Source organism: Calypte anna, chromosome 1, assembly GCF_003957555.1.
Source record: "Calypte anna isolate BGI_N300 chromosome 1, bCalAnn1_v1.p, whole genome shotgun sequence".
NCBI lineage: Eukaryota > Metazoa > Chordata > Aves > Apodiformes > Trochilidae > Calypte > Calypte anna.
The window spans coordinates 48,009,819-48,035,808 of record NC_044244.1 but is presented as its reverse complement, the minus strand read 5'-3'; the positions used below and the strand labels follow the sequence as shown (position 1 = coordinate 48,035,808).

The 25,990-nt window shown below is 39.8% G+C and overlaps 1 protein-coding gene across 1 annotated transcript; it reads right to left on the bottom strand.

Annotated features, from left to right (window-relative positions):
• Positions 1-124: 124 nt before the first annotated feature.
• Positions 125-25,990, bottom strand: SLC17A8 (solute carrier family 17 member 8). Its single transcript, XM_008505909.2, has 12 exons — positions 25,858-25,990; positions 19,279-19,531; positions 16,446-16,564; positions 11,028-11,142; positions 10,481-10,568; positions 8,742-8,828; positions 7,712-7,851; positions 5,802-5,951; positions 4,475-4,607; positions 2,422-2,532; positions 929-1,056; positions 125-524 (listed from the first exon to the last, which is right to left on the bottom strand). The coding sequence occupies exons 1-12, from the start codon at positions 25,956-25,958 to the stop codon at positions 186-188; spliced, it is 1,764 nt and encodes a 587-aa protein (XP_008504131.2). The 5' UTR covers positions 25,959-25,990; the 3' UTR covers positions 125-185.

Below are 25,990 nucleotides of genomic sequence, written 5' to 3'. Positions count from 1 at the left end.
TACTATCACTTCTCCCAGTCCCATCGTAGTCAGCCCTCTTCCATACTACCACCCCTTTCACCCAGCCACATGGCCAGATTTACATGATTGAATAAGAAAATAAATATGGATACTTTATTACTTGGGGCAATTAGGCAGGAGAGGAGATGGGAGTAGCTGCTATACAAACCGTACAATTTCAAGTCTTATGACAAATCCTGAAAATTTCCATTTTCATAATGGTAAGAAGTCTGTTCTTCCATGTCTTGAGTTGCTTGCTTTTGCTTTCTCCATTCCCTTCTCTGTACTTCACTGTTCTGACTGGTAGCACCATACGTTTTCTTTGGACTTACAAAAGTTTCATTGTTCATCTCTGTTTCTTCAGCCAGTTCATCCTGATCAATTATGCCACATTTCTCTTCACTGAGGTTTTCTGGGTCAGCCCATTCCTGCTTCTCCCCAGAAGCAAAGATAGCATAGAATATCACTCCACTGTAATGTACCAGGGCAGCAATCAGAAAGACATTTTGCCATTCTTCCCGTGTCTGAAAGAACAGTTCAGTTCTCATTAAGTTTGAGGCAAAAAGAAATATTACTCTATGAAGCAGACCATTGAATTAACACTTATTGAACCATGACCTTGATCACTGTTAGATTCCTGACGTTACAGATAGAACAATTTATGAGTCACTGTGAAGATTTTTTTCCACACAACAACTGCTAATAAAATAACACAGGATTTTTTTTCTTCACAGTGTTTTTCCCTTGCATGTGAAATGTTCATGAAGTTGGAAATGCAGGGATTCCTCTAGCAACTTAGTTAATCTTATTGTAGATTATACACTGTAGTGAAGTTTCACATATCCTATAAGCATTAGCCAGCTTCAAAATGTCTTAACTTTAGTTGCATCATCTAATTCTTTTCCTAGAAAACCTGGAGAAATGTTACCTTATGTTTTGTCATTGCACCAACGATGAGCGGGCACACCATGCCGGACAGCGTCCCCACACCATTGGAGATCCCCATCAGAATGCTGGCATAACGGGGGGCTATGTCCAAGTGATTCACATTAAATCCTTCAAGAAATGAGAGACAATGGTCAACCTTTGCACTACAAGACCAATAGGGCTTTCTAACAGCCCTTTTGGCTGAAGAAGCCTGAAAAAGTTAGGAAACCCACTACTATATATATCACAAAAAAAAAAAAAATAGTATTTTTTTTGGTTGCTACTCTTCATTCTTTTTCAAAGCCCCCTTTTTTTTTCCTCATCTCTGGGGATCATATCGTACAAAAATAAGGTTTGGTTTGGCCACATTTAAAGTATCTGTGATTCCCATCTTCTCATACTAAAACAATGCACTCAACAAATATTTTTAATTAAAGAATGAATGCATTGTGTTAGCCAAATGATACTTTTGGTTTAGGTGGTAGTGGTCACTATAGATATTTTCTGGTACCTTAAGTGGCATTTTAGCAATATAAAAGACCAGAACATAAGCCAGAAGGAAAATAATTATTCTTACTGTAATGTATCTCTGAATACATATCTTATCAAGAAATAAAAACAAATAGTAAAAATCAGATGAAGTAATTATTTTGCTTTGGTTAATTAGAGTTAGGCATATGGGCTCCGGATGATGACAAGAAAGGATGATGAATTCCAAGTCCATGGCATTAAATACAATTAAATATTGAGTATTAGGAAAATACTGCAGTGCAAACTGATAGATAGAAATAGCCTGATATATAAGCACCTCATAACTGAGTAGAAAAACTGTTTCCCATCTGCAAAACCTGAAACAACTGAAAGTTACTTTTCTGGTCATTTTTGTTCAACTGATCCATCTTCTTGGCAGCCTGATAGCTGATGGCCTTCCTTCTCCATAACAAGAGGGTTTTGGTTTTTTTTTAAATAGTGTTGGTACTGGTGGAGCTACACAAGTAATTCTGAGATTGGTGAGTCCCATGAAAGTGTCAGAAAGAGCTGTTCTGGAGAAAGACCCCTTATAGGATACAACAGAGAGAGGACTGACCCAAAAGGCAGAAACTGGTAGCCAGGGCTAGAAGCAGAGTTACAACTGCTGGCCTTTGAGTAACTACTCATGCCAGAGTAATTCTCACTCTCCTTTCAGGGATATTTTCAATGCAAGATGAAAATGTGGCTGGCGCTGTAAAAGTAAATTGTAAAAGAACAGCATGGAGCTGCTGTGAACTGGAATCAATAAAGGGCAGGTTCTTTCAAAGCTCACTGTCCTTACGTGCAACACTTTTCATAGATAATGAGGTAAATGATTTCCGAAATGGAAAGAAATAGGGAATACCCTACAAGCAGCCACATTAAGAGCAAATAGAATAATCTTCGTTATGACAGTAACCACAGTGGGGTTAACAACATCACTTTATCACTAATAGTAAAACTAATAGTAAGATTAATTCTTACCTGAAATTGCAAATCCACTGAAGCCTACTGCTAACACCAGAAAGGAAATAGCCACACCTTTTGTATGAGAATAACCAACAACCAAAAGCAAGGTTGCTTCCATCCCAAAGCCTTCAAATGAAACACATGGGAATAAATTACATTTAAATTACTATTGGTCATGGAAACCAATAAGGTCTAGCCAGAAGAGCAACTTAAAATGACACAAAATTCTTTCATATCTTATAGTTATTCTTGAATATACTTAGAAACTGTGGATTCACAGAAATATTTTGGTATTTATTGTTTGAGAATATACTTTTTCTCCTTGTTGCTGTGTAAAGGATCCAAGCAATTGGTAAGGTTATGTTACTGTTTTAATTGAGGGAAGAAATGAAAAACTGACTCTGTTCAAAGTGCTGCAAGATTCACAAGTACACAAACATGGTAGGGATGGGAGAAAAATACTTCTTGCCTTCTATGTCTCATAGTTCTAGTGATGTGAGATGTTCTTGGTAAATGAAAAAAAAAAAAAAGAGCATTTTACATACAAGTGTGCCATCAACAAAAAAGGACATCCCTGAGCACTGCAGGAAACTGACAGTCTCTCATTATGCAAACTCACATTTTCTAATATGTACCACTTCTGTTTGTTTGGTTTGGTTTGGTTTTTTATTTAATGACACTGAAAATACACCCTGAGGATACAGTAACTCTGATAATCTTCTGTGAAGATGCATAGCCAAGCTGCATGGCATCTCTGAGAGCAGGCATCTCTATTTCAGGCAGTCTACGCAATCCATAAAAAATGTAAGCCAGGAACTCCCAGTGAAGAATGATTCCACAGGCTATCTGGCTTGGATTTTGTTTCTATAATTTAGTATCATCCCTACATGTAGATGTCATTGAATTTTTAGTTAAACAACTGGAACAAATTATTGTGTGCTGAGTAAAAAATGTCTCTGTCCATACTTTGCAGTTTTGTCTTGTGAGGGGTTTTTTTATGCAACTCTTCTAGCATAAACTTGCCAGTGGATTCTGCTGGAAGTAGCATATGGGAACATTGCTGATTATTGTAAAACTCTATTCACCAGGAAAAGGTCTCTCCAGCACCATAATACATCAAATTGTGGAATCACCAAGGTTGGAAAGGACCTTCAAGATCATCAAGTCCAACTGTCAGTCCTACACCACTGTAACCACTAAATCTTTCAGAGCACCATGTCAACCCATTTTTTTAATACCCCCAGGGACAACAGCTCCACTGCTTCCCTGAGCAACCTGTTCAGATGTTTCACCACTCTTCTGGTGGAGAAATTTTTTGCAATATCCAATCTGAACCTCCCCTGGTGCACCCTAAACACATTTCTTCTTGTTCTGTCGCTCATGACCTGAGAGGAGGCCAACACTCTCCTCATTACAACCTCTTTTCAGGCAGCTGTAGAGAGCAATAAGCTCTCACCTCAGCCTCCTCTTCTCTAGGCTGAACAGCCCCAGCTCCCTCAGCTTCTCCTCAAAGGATCTGTTTTCCAGACCCCTAATCATCCTAATTGCTCTTCTCTGCACCTTCTCCAGCACCTCAATATCCTTCCGTTGCTGCAGCACCCAAAAGTGCACACATTACTCAAACCATGGTTTCACCAAGGCTGAGTACAAGGGTAAAATCACCTCCCTGGTCCTGCTAGTCACACCTTTCCTGATACAGACCAGGTTGCCATTTGCCCTCTTGGCTACCTGGGCACACTGCTGGCTCATGTTCAACTGGATGTCTGTACATCCAGTTTGCAGGATGAGGCCTATTTGGTCATACTACTCTTCTCTGGGCCACCCCCTATTGTCCTCTTAAGTATTAAGTGGACTTCTTCCCTCCTCCCTCTTTAAAAACATTGGAGTAATGATTTTTACCATGAGGATATTAAACATCAGCTCTCCACTAAATACTTCAGATTAACCAGCTGCAAATGCAACCTAAGGTAATTTGTCTCTTGTTACAAATATACATGAACCAAACTGTGATTTTTGTGTCAATTGCAGCACCTAATTGAAATACAATATTTTCAGAATCCAATAGTACCTCCACAATTCATGACCTTCCTTACAGTGGTAGTGGTTAAAATCTTCCTGCTCCTTAAGAAGTCAGCTAGCTGCCCTCCAATGGGTACGATGATGGTCATGACCATGTGAGGAACAGCTGACAAAAGGCCAACCTGCAATTAAACAAAGAAGTTCTTGCTACTTTTATCCTCCCTCAGGATTTAGGGGGAAGAGAACAGGAACCAAACCTTTTCTTCACCTCTTTTTTTTCCCCGCATCAGACACTTTTTTATCCTGGATCCTTGTGTGGGAGGATTATAGACAGGTCCAAGAGGACCTGCAACCAAGGCTTGGGAGACCTTAAGCTACATTTGTCCCATAGTTAGGGATTTTCAGGAGCTTGAGAGACTCCAGCATAGTCATGTCCAAGTAGTAGCAGGTCTTCCCAGTAGTGGCAGCATAGGAGCCATGATGTGGCCGAGAACTACCTCAGCCCTGGTCCACCGCCTCTGCTGGCTCTTGTGAGGTGAGTCTCAGGATGCTAAACCAGATGCTGTCCAGTTATTGTCTCCGTTCCACATTAGTTTTTAACTACTAAGATACACAGAGGTGTAACTCTAGCATTTATGAAGTCAGTTCAGACTAAACAAACCCTTTTTTGTTTTAATAATGTTGTCCTTCATCTCAGTGCTGCACTTCACCATTCAGAGTGTCATTGCTACCACGGCAGCATTGTAGAACCTGAGCACATTGATCCCCCAGAGCACACCAGATAATGATGTTTGTTATTAGTTTACAGGATTACAACTTAAAAAATACAGCAAGCTGGTTTTTTAAAGGAAAGTTGGGGAAAGTTTTCTGGAACAAATATTCTGAAATCCCCATTCAGGTTCTGAAGCTGAAGTGTAACAAAAGTGGCTTTAATGAATTGGCACTGGCAGAGAATATCAATCCATATTTCTCCCTGCATTGCCAATGAAAACTAAAGGAGGAAATGAAAAACAAAACCAAAAGGCTAAAAATTACCTGGCAATTGATGCTAAACTGTCAACATTAAAAAAAACATGCATTTTTATATTTGCTTACCTTGACAATAATTAATTAATAATACAAAATTAAACATCTCCTGGTTTTCATGATCTGAGGGGTTTTAATCAACTCTTTCTCAAAACAACTTTTTAGTCCTTTCCTTTTGCAATTTATTGGATGCTAGCAAGCTTTTCTTTCTCTCTGATCACCAGAAGCATGCCATTCCAAGTACTGTTGATAATCTACTCTAATGTCTCCAGAGGGATGTGGAGATCCTGAAGCATTCTGCACCTCCTAAGGTGAGGTCTGAAGGTCAGTGCTTCACCTCAGAGATTTACCTTGCTTATTGCAAATCCAAAGACTTCTTCGAAGTAAGCAGGCTGACTTATAAGGAGCAAATAAAAGGTCCAGCTTCTGCAAAAGTTTGCCACTATGATTGCATAAACTGGCATTGAGGTGAAAAATCTCTTCCAGGGGGTACTAAATTTCTAGGGAGAGAAAAAAACATTATAGGCATTTTTAGTAGGTAAAAGGCAGAATAAAAGAGACATGTAGCTTTTACCATCAGGACTACTCAGTGTATTGCATCCAACTTACACTGCAGAACCTGAGCACACTGGTGCTCCCACACCACACAGATAATGCCATTTGTTATTAGTTTGCAGGATTACACTTGAAAGTAATTTACAGCAAGCTGGTTTCACTTACAATGCAAGTGAAAGGTGTTGCCTGGATTAGTGGCAAAAAGCAGGTGGAGAAACTTTCTTAGGACAATTAGGATATTTAAGTTGTCTACTGTGCTACTGTTTCTCTACTTACTGAAACTGCAGTGGAATCCTGCTCTTGGGATAACAGGATCAGTAGCAGGATTAAATAAAAGTAGAGAAAACCTTGTGCCATTCCCCAGTTTTTGGCATGACAGTTTGAGACATTCCACTTGAAGAATCATGAAAAAAAGGATTATCCAAGATAAGAAACACATGGCAGCACAGCAACAGGAAGCTACCTGCTTTAACCTAATTAATTTAATTCAGCAAGTTCATGGTACAGGATTTAATGTCTATAACTCGCTTTTGACATTTCCAGTTTCTGTTTGGGCTGCAATATTCCATACAGCTGGAACAAAGAACACTTCAGAGCCTTATTCATTTATAATGGAATTCAAATCAGAAAGATGATGATGTAACTGAAAGCTGAAAGATGTAACTATGGAAATATGAATCAACGCTCTCTTTTTTGTTGTTTTTATTTTTTTTTTTTTTGGTAGTAGTTGTATTCTACAGGCAACCATATGCCTGCAGTTGTGTGTGAACACATGGTGTTGGTACGAGTGTCCTCTGCAGCAAAACCACTGTATAGAGAGGAAAAAAACAAACAAGTATGTGTGTCTCCAGCTGAGACCCGAGTGACTTCAGCCAAATATCAGGAATATGCTCAAAAGGAGATTCTAGTACTGTATGCTGTCAGCAAGGCTATTACCCAAAACATGCAGAGGAAAGAGTTTGGAGTTATTTCATTCTAGAATATTCAAGCGTAAAAGCCATGAAGGAGCAATTAGTCAATTAATAGTTTTGGTTTTTACCACTAAGCAAAATTGGGGGACCTAAGGAAACAGTGATAAGTTTAATGGCAATATAGATTTTAGATTTAAGTTCCCAGAGAAAAAAGTCTTAAAACAAGGAGTTGAACTACTGTGAGAGTGACCAGGACAGAAACCCTGTCCTTAAACTTTCAGAACTTTAGTCATTGTCAATAAGAACTCAAAAGGCGATAACAGGATCAATAGCAGGATCAAATAAAAGTAGAGAAAAGCTTGTGCTATTCCCCAGTTTTTGGCATGACAGTTTGAGACATTCCACTTGAAGAATCATGAAAAAAAGGATTATCCAAGATAAGAAACACATGGCAGCACAGCACAGCTGGATAATTAGCAGCTACAGCCAGCTTCTTATTTAGCCATTTTGATTGATATTTTTAAAGTACATGATAACTACTCAAGAGCAGGAGATCAGGGAGTGCTTTTTCTCCCTCTCTCCTCACTTCTTTCCCTCCCTTGGTTAGGAAACCAAGAGTGAAAACAGCACTGTGTATTTTGTTGTAGCTGAACTCCTCCTGCATGAGCCTGATCCTGTAATTTTCATAAAAAGGAACAGTCTCTAATCATCAACAGCCAATATTATCCATCCAGTCACATGCTTATCTCATGCAAAGTTCTCACAAATTATAACCAGAAACCTTTTTTACTTACACTTGCACTAGCTAGGCCAGCTCCTTCTCCAATACTTGTTTCTATATAGATCTTTTCTTCAGTGGTTATTGTTGGATGTGCAGCAGGGCTCTCATATGCATGAAGCAGCCAGAACATGTACCAAACAATCCCAAACATTCCTGGATAGGCAGGAAAAGCAAAGCTCAGTATTAAAAACAAAACAAAAAAAAGCCATGCTTCAGTATTGGCAGGCCTTGAAGGTTCTTTTGAGAGCAAATTAAACCAAATCTGTGTAAAAAATACACCCAGGGAAGTAAGAAAATAATGTAACTCTGTGTATATTATCTGCTGGTGTGCAAAGAATTTAAGCATTTTGTCATTTATATTCTGTGATACATGTAGGGCAGATTAAAAGAAGCAGCAAAGCTTTATTTGGGAACTGGGGAAGGAAAAAACCAGACTGGTTATAACATGGTCACAATCTGAATAAATTGTGGTTTCAATGGCAGATCTCACGCTGTGTCCTCTGTCTCCAGAAAAAAACACATCTAACCGGGCTGCTGATGTGCAAGGTTGGGTTTGAGCCAACTCTGCCACATACTGAAGGAAAAAGCACAGTTCAGCCTGGAGTCATATGATGAGACAATTTTATGGAGGTGATACTGCTTTACTGAGGGTGGGCAGCATGGGGCAGATGTCTCGGGCTGAAGAAGGCTTCAGAGGCATTTGACTCCCCATCAGCAGAATATACTGCAGCATCCACTCTTAGGGTGGGCTCCAGGACACTCACCACACGAGTGTTTGTGCTACAGAGCAACTTTTGCAAGAGCATCCAAGCCTGTCACTGAGTCTGCAGACTCAGCCACTACAGTTGTAAAGCATTTTACAACAGATGATTACAAAACAATTTTTTTTCATGAGCTGCAACAATTAGAGTATACATTGGAATACCCATTTCCAACCTCTTCACTCCCCAAAACAACCTTAACCCATACTTGTTAAACAGGTTTAACAGAACTGCTGGCTGTACCAGTCTAGTCACAGAGATCCTTTTTGTTAAGCAGCTCACCATAAATATAGAAGACTGATGACCATCCTATATACTGGACCAGCACGCCTGCCAGCGGCATCGCAACCACCGCACCTGCGTAAGACCCTGGAGGAGAAAAAGGATTATCAAAGCATGTCAGCTGCTAAAGGCACACCCAGCCTTCAGTGCAGATGACCCAGACAGGTGTTTACAGGGGCAGAACTGAAGGGACACGTCTGGCTGATTGGTGCCATGATTGCTGTGAATGGATTGACAACTGTAAAATTTTGCTCGGGGTGCTGGGAAGGACTGGTGCTTGCTGGCATGGAATCACCAGTCTCATTTTGCAACTAGAGGGGCTGTGCCTTGTAGATAAATGTGTTCTGCAAATCCAAGACTGATGATAAACCACGATGCAGGCATAAGCTGGAAGCATGCACTTAGTGGGCAATTCTACCCAACCTCATGATGTATGATGTGAGATTTAGAGAAGCTTATGGCTCAAGTTTCAAAAGCCTTCTCGGTGTCCAGAAATCCTGATGTCTGCAGATATGCTGGAAGGCTCTTGTCATGGCTCTAGAGGTGGACCTTCTGGAAAGCAGTTTCAAGAAGGATCTGGGAGCCTGGTAGATAGTGATAGATCCACGAGCCAGCACCGTGCCCTTGTTGTCAAGAAAGCCAACAGAATCCTGGGTTGCATAAAGAAGAGTGTGGCCAGTAGGTCAAGGGAGGTCATTCTCTTCCTCTACTCTGCCCTGGTGGGGACACAGCTGGAATACTGCATCAAGTTCTGGGCTTCCCTCTTCAACTCTCTTCTACTAGAGAGAGTTCAATGAAGGGCAACAAAGATGACTGGGGCATTGGAGCATCTCTATTATGGGGGAAGGCTGAGAGAGATGGAAGTCTTTAGGCTGGAGAAGGCTGAAGGGAGACCTCATTAATGCCTACATTAATGAGCCCCTATACTCAAGTATATGAGGGTTGAGTACAAAGATGATGGAGTGACTCTTAGTAGTTCCCCTTGACAGTATGAGGAGCAGTGGGCACAAGATGGAACATAGGAAGTTCCATTTAAATGTGAAAAAAACACTTCTTTGCTATGAGGGTGACAGAACACTGGAACAAGCTGCCCAGGGAGGTTGTGGAGTCCCTTGCTCTGGAAATATTCAAAAGTGTGGTCTACTTTAGTAGAAGAGTTTGACTAGATGATCTCTAGATGTCCCTTCCAACTCGGACAATTTTGTGATCTTCCAGAAGGACAGGCAGGTGTCAGCATTGGAAAGGGACATGAAGAAGAGAGTAGAAAACAACTCAGACCATAATTCAAATCAGAGTGAGGCAGAAAAGCCAGCAGCAAGAAGTTACATCACCTTCACTGAAGTATATTGAGCAGCCAGATTGAAGTACTCAAGTACTTTTAAGATTTTTAAGTGCATGTGTGTTTGGGAGGCTTGATTTAATATGTGTAGTAAATGGAATCATGAAGGATGGAAGAAATGAATGGAAAAAAGAAGTGTGATTTCTCTTATGAGATACCTCTAGACCCATTTGAGTTCACTATGGGAACCATTGTGAGGGTTGGCTTGAAAAGATAAAGTGGTGACATATTAAACAAAAAGACTCTCAGGTTTCTGAGCTTTGAGTAAAAGCCGAATGAGTACGTGGAGATGTGTGGCAAAGGGCAGAGGGTTTACATTTCTCTTTTAAATCAATAAATGAATAAAATACTTCTAATAGGAATATGCACTTATGCAAACAGTATAAGCTTATCAACTTACCACAGAATGATGTGGTGGCCAACCTGCTTCTCTCCAGCGGAGGAGCCCATTTACTCCACATCCCATGGCAGGCTGGGTAGGTGACACCCTGGCAGACATTTCATACATCATATGATTTGCTTTCACTGCATTCCTATTTCAAGCAGTTGCTGATACTATCCAACCTGTCTAGCTCTTTGTCACCATGGAATGAGGTAGGAAGGGTCAGGCAAACCTGGAAGAACTCTATTGTTTGGAGTATGATGATGTCAAACTAATTTGGATAATCATTTAAACAGTAAAGTGTTCCAAGGTAAAAATGCTGGTTAGTACAGGCAATGGTTTGCAAAAGGAAACTAAAAGAGCTTGAACTGCAACACCAGAAAATGAAACTTTTTACTTCAAGTAAACATAAAAATATAAATCAACATGAATAAAGCATTTTCATCTAAAATGAGTAACAAGTAAAAATGTAGATTGTACAGAAAACCTGACCAAAATATCTTAGAACTTTTTAGAACAAAATTTCCAGAAAAATGTGTGAAATCAAAATGGTGAGTGCTCCTACCTCCACCAGGCCTTGCAGAATCCTTACAAACATCACACAGCCATAATGTACTCTTGCTGCAGAAGGGATGAACATGTTCAGTGTAGATGTTAGAAAGATAGCTGCTCCAAATACCCTATAGGAAAAAAAACAAGCAAACAAACAAACAAAAAACAAACAAACAAGCAAAACAGACAAAAAAAAACCACCATGAAAAGGAATACAATTATTCTCAGCTTTTCAGAAACCATGGTCTTTTCGAGTACAGTCTCACACAATCTCACCTATTCCATCTCACCAACTCAAATGCTTGCAAAGTCCTCTTACTGGAAAAAGGGGACAAAACCCCATATGGCAAATTTTCCTCTCTGAATGAAATGGAAATTTCACATGCACTTAAACAAAGGTGCTGGATTTTTCTTCATGTGGGATACAGATGGGTAATGGTACTGAAGGCTAAGATGTTAATTTGAGTCCTGACCTGAGAGAAGCATTTCTACCCTGGGAAGTGCTTAAATTGTGTTATATCAATAGAGTTTAACCTAAATCAGATTAAGTCTGGTTTCAGTGTCCATCTGAACATGGATTTGTGCTGAGAGGTTCCACTTGCTGCTGCTCTGATGTGTAACAGGGCTGTTAAGATCAACCACTTTTCAACATCACTTCTCCAAATAACAGCTATAGATGTCCTTTGGAACTATGACATAGAAGGGACATTTCTACAAGATAGATTCTGTGAAAAAACATTATATAAACATAGTTTTTACTCTGCTTAGGAACAGCACTTGCTGCAGCTGGGCACAAGTCAGTCAAGGCTCTAAGAGCACCTGGAGAACAGTCCTTTTGGACAATGATTTTGCCACAGAAACTTCTCTGTGGTGGTAATGGATCCAAGGAGCATTGCTGAAAGCCCATGCCACTCAGAGGTAGCATTTAAAGCTGTGTCTGCTTCACTCTGCAGCACAAGGGAAAATCATCCCTGGGTGCCCAACTCTTGAAAGGGCATCCATGGAGCTCGTTTGAAAACACAGGCTGCTGGTCCATGAAATACACCACTAGAAATGAAGAAAGAGACTGGGAACAACCAGCTGGAAGAATCGGTGACATTACTACCATTAGTGGGTATGAGATGTACTTGATTTATTTGATTTCATATTTCTTCCCACCTGGATGACTGAATTCTCAGGTTTCCTTTCTGTGCATCAAGTGAGGCTGCGTCCTGCCCTCTCTAAATATCAAGAGTTCATTACTCTGGAAGCTGATCTACATGAGGATCCACTCTAAGATCTTGTTACAACACTGAAAAATATTAGAACTGGCAGTAGGACTTCTCCACAAATGCCAAGCACCATTTCAGCTGAATGGAGTACTACTAAGCCTCAGTAGTTCACTGTCTTCTTTGCATTGCCTGGGAGAGATCTTTCACTCTGCAGGCAGAAAGCTGCAGCAGCTGGTGGCCCAAGGGACCCCAGAACTTAGGATATGGGACATCAGCCCAAAAGCTGCCCTGCTCCAAGGTGACACCCTGAGAACATAGCAGCCGCTTCTGCTCAGAGCCCTCAATTCTCAGCTGCACTGCAGCATCTGCTGCTCCTGGACCCTAATCCACCTTCCTTTTTTTCAAACTACTCAAATTCAGTGACTTTCAGGAAGCTTTGAACTTTCTTGTTATGCATGTGGGATTTCAGAAAGATATATTAAGCTTCCTTCTGATGTACAAATGCTATTAGACAGATAATTTGGTAAGAAATCATGTAATTTGGACAACAGCAGTATTGCTCTCCCTTTTGATTTTTCTGACAGAGATATACACAGATCTTATTATACCTAAGTGTTTATCATGCCACACTGTAAACTATTTATAAGTTTGAAAAACCTTTCATCACAGCTTTTTTCTTCTTCATTCTTTCCAATTGTTTATGTTTCAGTCTCTTTTTGAAAAATTATTCATGGGAAATATATGTCACTTCATTTTTTGAATCTGCCCTTAATATTCCCAATAGGATTAATGGTAGTATTATAGCATGAAGAATCTATAGTCAGAGTTTACTACTGTTTTCTCTAAACTCTCCCCACCTATTGAGAAAACCAACAGTCTGTGTTATGAGCTAGACAGCTCATAATCTGTATGACAAAAGAGCATTCAGCAGATGAACACAAAAGCAAAGAGGCAGGGTAGAGTGGCAGACAGAAGTGACGAGGGAATTACTTTATATGGAAAGCAGTCTGAAAATCTGGACTTGAATACAAAGCCTGTGATCATAACTTGATATTTAGGAGATGGCTTTCAAAGCCAAGTAAACATGTAACTGAGAATAAGTATTACTTAGCTCTCTATTATGATCAGTGAAGAAAAGAGTTTGGGTTGCTTGCCACTAATAGAAATATCAGGTCTGTCATCACAACAATATTGAGAGTTTCAGGGAACTACAGCAAATTATGTGAATTAATAGGCAGGTGAAAGAATAAGCCATAAGAAGGAGAACATTTTTATTTAACCAAACAGCTAGCTCTGAACACAGAGTTTCCAATCTGTGCTACTTCATTTAGCATCAACTCTTAAAGTGCCTAGGTCATAAATGCATCATTTACACTGAGTTAGAGCCAGTCACTTATCTGCTACTGGTTAAGAGGTTAAGTAGCATTTCCACAGGGAAGAAGCATCTTTCTAGCACTTCACTGCCATTTATCCAAAAGATGTTGGTGTTCATCATAATTAAAAATATCCCAGTTCTGCTCAATTAATTCCTGTGTTCTTCTCACTGTCGTAATCCCTGGCCAGCTAGCACTTTGGGATCAAAACGAATTTCTTCAGCAATGGACTCCTTTGCCCAGCAGGGTGCTGTTACTGAAAACTGTTATCAGGATATCACATATCCTTATCATCACCAAACAAGGGTGAAATTATGTTTGGATGCATGTTTGAGGACAAGCAGCAAGTTAAAGGGGCATTGTCATGAAATGGTTTGTGATCTTTTTAGTGGAATGCAGATATACACAAATGTGGATGAACATATGAAGCAAATTATATAGTCCTAGATTATTTTGGTGCAAAACCATAAGGCACTTGATAATTTCAGCTGTTTTAAGATCCATTTGAATCCCACATTACTAGAGATAATGATTTGCACAGAGAAATGCCTGGTGTGGGGGCTTTTGTGTATGCACAGTGCTGAGCAGAAATTAAATGGGTGACAAAAGGGTCTGTACCTAAATCTATAATATCAATAAAAAAGGAAACATTTGGTTTTGTAGGTGATTCACAGACTGCCACCAGATGTCTTGGTTTCCTGCCCTGTGCCTTAGCAAGAAGTAAGCTCTCTGAAACAAACTCATCACTGTTGTTGAATGTACCCAAGATGAATTTGGCTCGGTGAACAAGAAATAAAGGAAAAAATGGTGTTAGCCATACCTGTGAACCCCCTTACTACAAACAGAAATTCTCTTTGAGTCTTGTTACTCAGCAAACTCTATTCCTTTAGCCAGTAATGATGATAAAATCCATAATTTTATGTTATATTATAATATTAGATTGAGGCTGAAAGTCTCATGGGGACAGAAATGCAGCCTCCTGTGCAAATTTACAACACGTACATAAGGAAGTACCCAGCTGACAATATACACTGAGCTGTGGTGTAAACATAGTTGATTTTACTGTTTGAAAGAAAATTAAGGAAACAAAAGACAAACTAATGATATACTGAGCTATTCATCCAACAGTGTGCACATCTGTGTTTTGGGGCCCTTTTGCTGCAAAAGCTGGTCGCAAGACTAGAAAAACTTCATTAATTTGACTGCCTTATTCAGCAGCTGCAAAAAATACCCTGCTTAGGCACTTTTGTGAGAGAAATTAATGATTGAGGATGCTAGGAATGTTGAGGAACCAAACTGAATTCTGAGTCATTTTTGGTTAACAGACAGAGGGGAGTTGGGACTGAACTTCTGGGCAAGCCTGTGGGATGAGTGTCCTGAAGTCATTTCCATATGGACATATGGAGGGAAGAATTCCCAGGCAGTCTTATGGCTCTTTGCAGCATGTAGAAAGGAAAGTACTTGGGTTTGAGGAAAACCAATATATACCCAGTCTTAAAGATCTTTTCCACACCTGATTGTAGATAAGAGAAGAACAACCAAGCTGGCGAAGGGTATAGAGATTAAGTCCTGTGAGGAGAGCCTGAGGGAACTTGGATTGTTAAATTCAAAGAAGAGGAGGCTGAGGGGAGACCTCATTGCTCTCTACAGCCACCTGAAAGGAGGTTTTAGTGAGCCAGGTGTTAGCCTCTTCTCCCATGTAAATAATGGTAGGACCAAGTAAATAATGAAATGAACTAAAGCTGTGCCAGGGGAGGTTTAGACTAGATATTAGGAAGAATTTATTTACTGAGAGTATAGTTAGGCACTGGAATGGGCTGCCCAGGGAGGTGGTGAAGTCACCATCCCTAGAGGTACTCAAAACCATGTAGACATGGCACATGCTTCAGTGTTCATGGTGGTGTTATGTGCATTTGTTCTGGTTTTTTCTCCCCTGATGGATGACTGGACTGGGTGATCTTGGAGGTCTTTTTCAATGGTGACGATTCTGTGTTTCTGTGATAAGTCCTGTCTTATTTGCAGAGAATGAGAAGAGTACCAATCATCTACTTAGTCTGTATATTTCAAATAGCCTGAATGTGCACATCTCATGATTTCATTCACCAACAGGTGTCTTCAAACTCTGTTGTGATTATATTCCAAGTTCTGAAGATCTTTTGTAGTCAAACCCAAAACCAAAGTCAGCTTTGGCAAAATTAGATACTTTTTTTTATTTTCATTTTCAAAAGCAATTGAATTTAAAAAAAAAATCATATCACAAAGACAACAGGCATGGGAGAAATCTGATGCTCAAGAGTTCACCAAACAGACATCATGAAGCTCTTTTAGGAGTTCTAGGCAATCCTAGTAGCAGACATCAGTACTGTAACCAGTGTGATGAGGCTATCCATGTGCATGAGGGTGGATTTCAGAGCATAAATAGTTCTCTAATGCCTACACATTCAGCTTTGGTCCACAGGGAATTTTGAAGGCAGAAAAGTCAAATTTGTTTGAAATTTTTGTGTTTGTGTTGAGCTCAAAAACACTGGGGCATTTTCAAAGACAAAAGCTAAAATCATTGTCTGAAGCATTAAATGATTTTTCCCAGTACTCCCAGAAATCATTATTATTCAGAGGAAAAGAAATGCATTAATAGTAGAGATAAACAAGCTAAACTGGGAGAATCAGCAAAAGACCCATAATTGAAACCCAGTCCCTTTTTTTGTTATAAACATAAATACTCCATGTTCAGTTTCAGATATGCATTCCTGAAACACATTAATTCACTGTACTTTCAGTCATAATTTAAACAGTGTAGAACAGTCATTCAACTGGAAAGCTCAATTTGTTTGATGACTGTTTTCTTACCTGTTAGCAGCCAGTTTGTTTGAGATGAACCCTCCTGGGATTTGCGTCACAATGTAACCCCAGAAAAAAGAGCCATGAATGAGTCCCACTGTCTCTGGATCCCAATTGAATTGGGCTTTCTGTAAAGAAAACAGTAAAAACATTATAGGATGAAGCACACCCACTGTGAGATAACTAATATTTGGTAGTCACCACTCATCCTCCAGTGGCCATACCCAGCTCTCAATGATTATCCAGGCTGCTCAGGTCCTTTGGGTTGATGGATTTCCTGATCAGGATGGTGTTACCCGTGTATTATCCATGGTTCTCCTTGCCAGGCCAAACCCTGATTGACCACCATTTGCATTAAGTGGTGTGGAAGTAGAAAGAGAGAGGCAGTGTCTGGGGGTAACACCTGTAGACAAGGCAATCTGGAAACAACACTAGGGAACAGTAGCTAGCTGACTGGTTTCTTTTTTATTAAAAGTGAAGGCATTGGTAGGGCTGGGTCTGGATAAAGAAGCCTCCCCATAGGCTGGTCATAGACAGGTCCTAACCAAAAATGCCTCCAGTCCTCATCCCTGGATACCAAGCAGTTTAAGTTTCCTCAAGGCTCTTCCTGAACAAGGACATTCCTGTTCTCTGATGAGACTGAGAAACCTTGCTCAGAGAAGAAGCAGCCAAAGCCCCAGGCAAAAAAGAGAGGAAGTGAAGAGAAAGAAGATGGATCCAGAGATGCCCCTCCTGCTGTCCATTCTGGGAGGTCAGACAGATCCTGGCTCAGTATAATCACACTACAGTAAGGTCAGTGCCAACTGTTCTGCCTTGAACCCTGAGTCAAAAGAACTGTTTTGGAGCAAAGAGAAACTGCGACATTGTGCTTCGTGATCATTTTTAGACTCATCAGACAGTAAGGAAAGGTGGCTAAGCATCACATGAGAAAAGCAGCACAGATGTCTTTTATATTCTGAATTTAAACAGTGATTAAAACACTAGATAAAAATGAAAAGTAGTGTGATAAAAATTGTGGGTTTTTTCTATATTGCTTTCTGTGTGTAAAAAGAATCCATTTTCCTTGGTAGTTTGATATTTTTTCTCCAAACAAGCAAACTAAAAAATAGCTCATCATTTGACCTGCAGGGAGAAAGATGGCATTAATTATCCAGGCATGTTTACAGAGGGCTAAAGGAAATTCTTCCCCATCACTATACCTTCTGCAAGAGACCCACTTTCCTGTGCTGAATTACACAGCTGTTTGAACATCTAATTTTCTACCAGTGATTTTCATCTTAGTTTATAGGTAGTGCTAATTTATGAAGGCAGAAATTCCTGTATCAGGAGGTGCTAACTCCCAAACACAGTAATTTGAGATTCATGAAACTGCTTTTTCTGAATTTCATCAAAATATCTCTTCTGAGATTCATAACCTATGCAGGTTCATCCTTTCTCTTGCAGGGTGAAGCGTAGAACCAGGGAGTCACAGAAGGGCCCCTAGGGAGCAGTAATTAGACTGAATAAATACAAAATCAGCACCACATCTAAGTGGCAGGAGCTGGTCAGAGGAGATTGCAGATGAGGAAGACCTAGCAGATGTTCTTTCACTTTGGTAGATCTTTCTGATGTTTATTGAGACTGATTAGACACATTCTGCTTGATAGTTAGGGAGGGGAGAGTAAAACACTGACTCAGTGTCTATGACATGATGTAGGAAGGGAAGAAAGATTTTTTAATCTGTAGTTCTAGAATCATAGGCTTCATATCTGGTCTAGTCAGATCAATAGTCCCTATGACCATGAGTCATGCAGATAGGCAAACTTTTAACTTTGAATGTTTGCTAGAAACACTTCCTGAAATTTTCTTTACCAGAAATTAAAATATTTGGGAGGAAAGCTGATGAATAATTTCAGAGCTTTCCATTCATCTCTAGAAACATGATAGAAGGTTCTCTGGAAGATGTGTTTTGTTTTAAAGAATGTGCTGAAAAACAAAGGATATCCATGGCCTGAGGAAAGCCTCTGATGATACTTTTCCATATGTAGTGGCTTTCCTTCCAGACCTCAGCACACAGAGAATCATCAGATAAGATTCAATATTCCTATGGATAATTTGTTAGGACAAAAATAGACAAAAAATACAAAAGTCAGGAAGTGCAGAAAATGTAAGTGAAGTTCAAGTTCATACAGTCCACAAAGGGACACATGATATCACAGCTATGTACTAAGGCAGGACTGGGGCAACTCAGGTGCATTGAACCTGCACTTCGTTGCCTGCATTGATAAAGATTTTTAGGCATCTACTGTGAACTACATGCCATCTACTGTAAATTTGAAAATAGCTTAGCACCTAGCCCTGAACACCTCTGGAATGGCAATTCACAATGCCAACAAACTCTAAAAACCCTGATTTTCAGTGACTACTTTAAGCTTTTGAAAGTCATCCACTGATCCGAACAGAGTAAGTGCAGAGCATTGTACAGCAATTAAGCATTCCTTCTGTAGCAGCATCAGAACATGCTTCCCTAGAGAGACAGTAAAGAATAAAAGCTTCTGCCACTGCATGAAAAGCTGTTTACAACAGAAAGATCAGACCTCTGACAGACATGCCAGCTGAGTTCTCATTTCTGCACCTTACCTCCTACATGACATTGCAAATCTTCAGATCTTGAAGATTTTTAATGTGACTTGGAGCCCTAAATAGGAATTAAGCACCTATGCATCTGTGTGAAGCCTGATTCATGTGTCTCCCTGTGTCCCTTTTTGCTCTTTGCATATACAGTACTTTCATACGCATCACTTCAACCATCTCTGCAACACGAATTTCTCAGAAGAGCCAAAGGGAAATTACAGTCTCTCACCTGCAGCTCTGGTTTTCCGTTAACATAAACAGTGTTATTGTTCACCATTTCCACAATGGCAACACCCAGGTTGCACCTGATTCCAAAGGAGATGCAGAATCCCAGGCCGCTCATGATGGCGATGATGTAGCGCTTGGGCAGCCCGCAGCAGTGGCAGTCGCACGGTGCCAGCCTGCGGGTGCTCGCCTGCACGGGCCGCCCCTCTTCTGTCAGCTCAATGGGATCCTCCTCTATGTTGGTGCCATCGATTTTCCTAAACAGGTAAAGAAAGAGAAAAATGAAAACACTTTCACTGTCCCTGTAAAATCTGCTGAGATGCAGGTGGGTAGTTAAACGCTCTGGTCAGCTGCTAAATCACCTCCTCAAGAGGGTTTTTTTCTCCTGGTGGGGTTAATGCTGGGCAGGCTGTGGCAGGTTGGGACAACCTGTGCCTTTTCATAGATGGCTGCTGAAGTTTGCAAATCCAAGCCATCTAGCTGGAAAAATGTTCACAAGCTATTCACAAGCAGACACGAGGGCATGGTCTCAAGTTGTGCCAGGGGAGGTTTAGGTTGGATATTAGAAAGAATTTCTTTACCGAGAGGGTGATCAGACATTGGAATGGGCTGCCCAGGGAAGTACTGGATTCTCTGTCCCTGGAGATATTTAAAAAGAGACTGGATGTGGCACTCAGTGCCATGGTCTGGTAACCACAGCAGTAGTGGATCAAGGGTTGGACTTGATGATCTCAGAGGTCCCTTCCAACCCATCCAATTCTATGATTCTATAATTCTATAATTACGAGACCTCTATTGAGTTTTGTGGTGATAAATTCTGCCAATTGTTAGGAACATATACATGTGAAGAAAGTAATCATAATTTCTAATTAGATCCAATAAGCAGAGCTGGCAGTAGGTTTTAAGAAAAGGGCAAATACAGCACAAAGAGTGGTTTGCTTAGCCCTAAACTTGCTGTGAATTTATTTTCACCTGTGAGAAAAAATAAGGGCTACAATGAAGAGAAGTGTCTGCTGTGTCAGAAGTACCTGTTTAAGATGGAAAAGAACTAGGCCCAGACATTCTGTGCCTGAGGGGCTTTGAAGCCACATGTCCCCTCTTCTCTGAAATATCCTTGCACTCAAGGACTTAGGTCATTGCAAAATGAACCCCTGCAATTCCTATTGCTGAATGTGTTGTCCTTTGCATAAAATATTTCATATTAAATGAGACCTAAAGGAAGAGACTTTCTGGGCTCTCGGTCCACCACTGCTCAGCAGCAGAGACTGAAAGGGCTTTTCCTGGGATACAGTGTGGTGTGTTAACTGCAGTGCTACTGGGAGGGATACTGAGGGAAGGGGCTGGGGATCTGTCCTATCCCATTTGCTCAGGATAGGAGCAAATGGCACCCAGAGATTTTAGCCTGTGAGAGGTTACCCACCAGCTACCGACTAACATGGGAGAGCAGCTCTTCCAGCTCTGCATATCCAGCCTTTCCTTCTTCCTACCAGTCACCCAGGTGAGAGATTCAAAGCAGCTCTTTCATGCTATCTGGAATAGCATGATAGTGCTATTAACAATTAATTTGGTCTTCCAGTCTGACTTGAGACATTAATATCCTGTGCTGTAGGACTAAGGAATGTCTCAGGTAGAAAGGATTAGTAGGTGTAAGACAGATAGAACTCTACACTAAAGGTTTTGCAAATAACTTTGCTAAGTACAGCTTCTTGGGGTAAAATATAAATTTCATCTTGTGATATGGAATTTGATTTTAAAAACCTCAGTATTTCTAGGATTTACAGCTCCAGATTAACTGATGCATTATATACTGTGTTATTCTTTTTACATCATATCATCAAAATGTTACTTCAGCCTTCTTCTTAGCAAAGGGAGAAAAAATGTGTCATAGTGTGTCACAGTCCACAAGCTCACACTTCCAAGAAACATGAAGATCAGAGGGGTTTTGGACAGGAGGAAACTCCAGGGGCTATTTAACTCTTTGCTCACTGCAAACTAAGATCATTAACTCATTGTCAGGCTGGAGGGAAGACTTTGCATTAAAGCAAGGTAACACAGGGAATATGATATTACTATGGTGTTATTGAGTGCGATTGAGATCTTATGATTCACTGAGGAGTACAGAGGGTAATACAGTCAGCCACTTTAAAAAGAAGATGCCATAAATTCCATGTTCCTTGTGATAAAATAGGTAGGTGTAAACTGAATAAAATACAAAAAATAAGGACCTCAGGAAGTAAAGGACAATTGAACAATTATTTTTTAGAATGATTGCCATCTCAAAAGAGTTATGAACAATCCAAAAGAAGTAACCTAATTGTCTTCCTCTAACATAATCTAAGATACTGATTTAATTAAATCAAAGCGCAATTCCTCAAATTTTTATTCATTTGCCAGGCTCTCTATTTATAAGAGAGACACCAGGCTTTAATAAATGCATTATTTGGGGCAGCTGGCAAGGATTAGACACACCATGCAAAGCTGAAACATCTGTTCTGATCTGGCTGTCAATTCACATAGGCACGAAAACTTCTGTTTGCTCCAAATCCACTGTTAAAAGTGGTGACCCAGAATTAGCACTATGGGCCAGCATTGCCTCTGTAGAGAAAATAATTATTTTGTTACTGTATTCAACTATTTACTCACAAGAGCAGGCTGAGGACTGATCCATGAGCCCAAATTCACACAATATTTTTCACACACCAAAAGCTTAAAGTTTATCCCTCTGCAGTCTTTGAGGTGAATGTTCTGCAATAGCGGTCAAAACCAGAGCTGGGATGAGCATCAGCAGTGCAGACATTCAAAAATCCAGTGTTTGATCTGAGCTTTTGGGTCTTATTTTACTGAACAGGTAATGAAGGTATAGCAGGCCCATGAAAAGATGATAACTATGTCTTCCAGTTGATCTGTATGTTTCAGTAGCACAATTCTTCATCAATGATTCAGAAGAAATCTGCTTCAGAACCAGGGCTCTCCTCTATCTGACTAACACAGAAGAGCATTTTGCTGCATGGGCAATGTTCAGTCCTTACATCAGTCTTTTTCCTTCAGCAAACAATCAACACTTGGCAAGTAAGAAGAATTAAGCTATTTGAAATATAATCTGTGTCCATATTCTGTGCCCATTTGCTATAAGAACAGTATGCAAATGTACCTACTAATGGAATGACTGTACTCTAAAATATACAGAATTTTGGACTAATTAAAGTAATTTCAAAAATTGCTATCAGCAATAAATCCCTGTAACACATATGCATTCAGCAATCCATATTTATAGGATTTTAGCATAGGATTTAGTGATTTCTTCAAATTATAAGGTAGGGGGACTAGAATCGTGTGATTTCATTAGGTTAAAACCACATAGATTCCACAATAATAGGCAAATGTTAATACTTGCCATGTGTTTAAACACCCTTTTACCAGTAATTACAGTTTTTCACAGGCAGCTGCAGCACAATCATACACCATGTTCACATCTCACACCTTCAAATCCAGCATCAGCACAAGCAACAATTATTGGTGAACCGGACATAACTTTAGAAACCTACACAAAAAAATAATTTATCCAAAATCAAGTTCTGAGATCTCATTTTTTGTCTGGGGGATTTCCTGGGTGATAATTTGCCACGCTCAATTCTGCAATTGATGCATTGGTACAGAGTCCCAGTGCAGACAGGCAAACCCTTCTCAGTCTCCTGGTTCACAGAACCTCTCTGGATGGTTTCTCCATGGTATTTCTGCAGGAAACTCATTGCCTGTCTCAACCATCCACACCACAGGACTGCATCTCACGGGTGCTGCATCCCCAAGCTGCAGTGCAGGGCAGCCTCACAGTCTCCCATCAGTACAGCCTCAATGCACTGGACTGGACTGGATGTCCCCTGGGTGCTGCAGCACACGTGTTGCATCCTTGCACTGACACCTTTGCACGAGGGACCTTGCACGACTCATAAACCAGATGGCTCTTGGGCAACTCACACTTTGTTTATAGTGCTGGATGGGCTGAAATGCATTATACTGTCTGTGTTGGTGTGCAGAGGGTAAAACACAAAATATGAGAGGACAAAGGCTACGATCCAGTGCAGGCAAAGGAGATCTCTCCAAGGAAAGGGTGTATCTCCCAGCTTCAAGTTGCTCTGTAGGAAAAGCCTTCTTTTCTGGGAAATTTGCAAGTCTGATAACCATTCATCCAAGTCTTGAATGCCCTTTTATTTTTTTTTCCCCACTCTATTTAACTATTCAAGAGCAAAACCAATTTTGAATAAGAAAACGTTTTGTAAAAACAGCTAAAAGACTTTCAGTCTCCCTTGCCTCCTCTCTAGGATCCAGCTACCCAAAGATAAACTCCTGTGGGCATTCTCTTGCTTTTGCAACACTCAAAAACATCATCTGAGGTTGCTACACACCTGTCAGGAGGTAGTAAGTTGCTTTATGTTGCTTATGTTTTGGCATTTGAACTTGTCTGGAGCCAATTGCTATGGAGCAGCCCGTATCTGGCAGCTGGCTTTTGGATCTTGGGCATGGCACTGGATTTTGGGTCTGCTCTTTTGCTTGCAAAACAGAGGGAATATGATAGGAAGGCACAGTTTTATCATAGTTGCCAAAGCTAAAAGGTATTTTTCTACCTGCTTTTCTAATTTTGGCCCCACATCAACACAGGGCAACCAGTCAAATTCCACTTGGAGACCTAATCAAGATTGGGCCTTGATATAATTAATCACCTATCAAATGCTAGAAGAGAAACCAAATTTTTTGCTGATTTATACCACATTTAAGCTAATTATACCAGATGAAGAGCAAAGCTGAGGTTGCAGCTGATACACATGCATATGTATGGTCATGTAAAAACAGAATTGCATGCTCTAATTTGTAGGCTAAGCTGTAGGGAATGAAATTCAAGTTAAAAACATGCATGTTTCATTCCTTACAGAAACCTTCAAATAGGACTAAATTTTTCCTAAGAGACTGCTCAACTTGCAGCAATTATTACTTAGATCAGACTGCAGTCATGGTCAAGAAAGTTATTGTTTGGATTTCCTCCACTAGCCAGTACATCTAATGAAGACATTGGCATACATATGTTTAAAACAGGAAATAATTAGTCCAACAAACTCTTTTGTATCTCCACTCAGATTTGGTTTGGTTTGACTCGGTAGCAATGTTGCTGAAGTTGGATGCCAATACTATCAACTATCTAGGAACCAGCAGATACATGGCAGCAAGAGGAGAGTAATGTGGATAATTTAGTTTCTATCCCATTCCCACAGAGCAAACCCAGTGTACTGCCACACCACATACTCACTAAATCCAAACCTTGCATCTATTGGCCAGTGAAGCCCATAGCAAAGAGAATTTATGATTGAATTAATGACTTAACTTGATATTTGAGGTAGAAAACAAAACCCCTGGAATTACTGTAGAGTGTCATGAAGGTAAAATAAGCAAAATGTCAGACTCCATCTGACACAAAGAAAAGTTATGCTGAACTATGTGGAACGCAGATCCCTGTTCACATGGTATTAAAATAGCACAACTAGAAGTCTACCAAGAGGTATCAGTAACTTCTTTAAAAGTGTACATGCTTATTTTCTTGCATATACATGCTGTAGCATAGTACATGTGAATTATTATGCATTTTATACATTTTCTTGTGATCAAAGGCATGTTCAGATGTGACAAGAACTGTTTCTTGACTCATAATAGCACTTCTAAAAGGGATGCATATGAAAGCAAATACAATTAAATGGCTAAAATGACATTCAGTTAAAATGATAGCCTGGTCTGTACAAGAAGTTAAAAGATTTAACATCAGGCATGCAAAAAATGCCACCGTGCCCTCTGGTTCTCATCTATTGATTACACAAATAAATGTTGTCAGTGGCCATTACTAATAGAAATAACCTTCAGTTTAAATGAGATATGTCTTCCCCTTTATGAAACAGGTTATTTGCTGCATCTTGTTTTCATTTATCAAAAAATAAAAATCTTTCTGTTTGCTGCTTCATAAACTGTCAGATTAAGATAAAAATCTTTAATAATTTTTCTTTCTTTACTAGCAAACAGCTGCTTCTCCTTTTTGTCTTTCTAATTTGTTAGTCTCTGTAAACAGCCAAGCACGGCTCTGCTTCATACATTTTTACTTACTGATTCAGAACAAGATTTTTAAAAAAGACCCTGTAATTTAGGAACGTTAAGTCTAATTTTAAGAGTGGCATCATTTGGGGGTGTTAATTCCTATTAAATTGTCAGTTTTTCTCATGCAGGTTAAACCACAGAATTATTCACATTTAATTATTTAAAAGTTTTTAAGTAAAACACTTTTTCATGCTCTTTGTGATTTTAGAAAACTTTTATAACTTATTTTCATATTTTAAAAATATAAATATTGTCACCTATAGTCATATGCTTTTGTAACAGTGCTCCTTTTACATCTTCTGTCTTGCAGCAATGTGTTGCACTCTCTGACCTCAGATGTTGATTTTGCAACTCTAAATTCTTTTCTATGTTTATGTATCATTCTATACTCCCTTCCTCTTTAATAAAGTCAACAAATGGACCTGTCTGGGAATATTCTGTTGGATTTTACCTTCTCAGATTCCCCAGCGAGTCACTAATGGTGTTCTTCACCTCTTCCTTTCCTGGGTTAAAAAATCTTTCCTTCAGTGAGCTGAATCCTTTGAAAGACATCTTGCCTTTCTTCTTCAGTAACTCCGTTATGT

Excerpts from the sequence above, each read along its gene's own strand:
- SLC17A8 (XM_008505909.2), bottom strand. The coding sequence starts at position 25,958 with ATGTCTTTCAAAGGATTCAGCTCACTGAAGGAAAGATTTTTTAACCCA. Across the intron at positions 1,057-2,421 it reads CAGTGGATTTGCAATTTCAG|GATTTAATGTGAATCACTTG; the intron begins GTAAGAATTAAT and ends CATTTCTTGAAG. Across the intron at positions 525-928 it reads GTGCAATGACAAAACATAAG|ACACGGGAAGAATGGCAAAA; the intron begins GTAACATTTCTC and ends CTGTTCTTTCAG.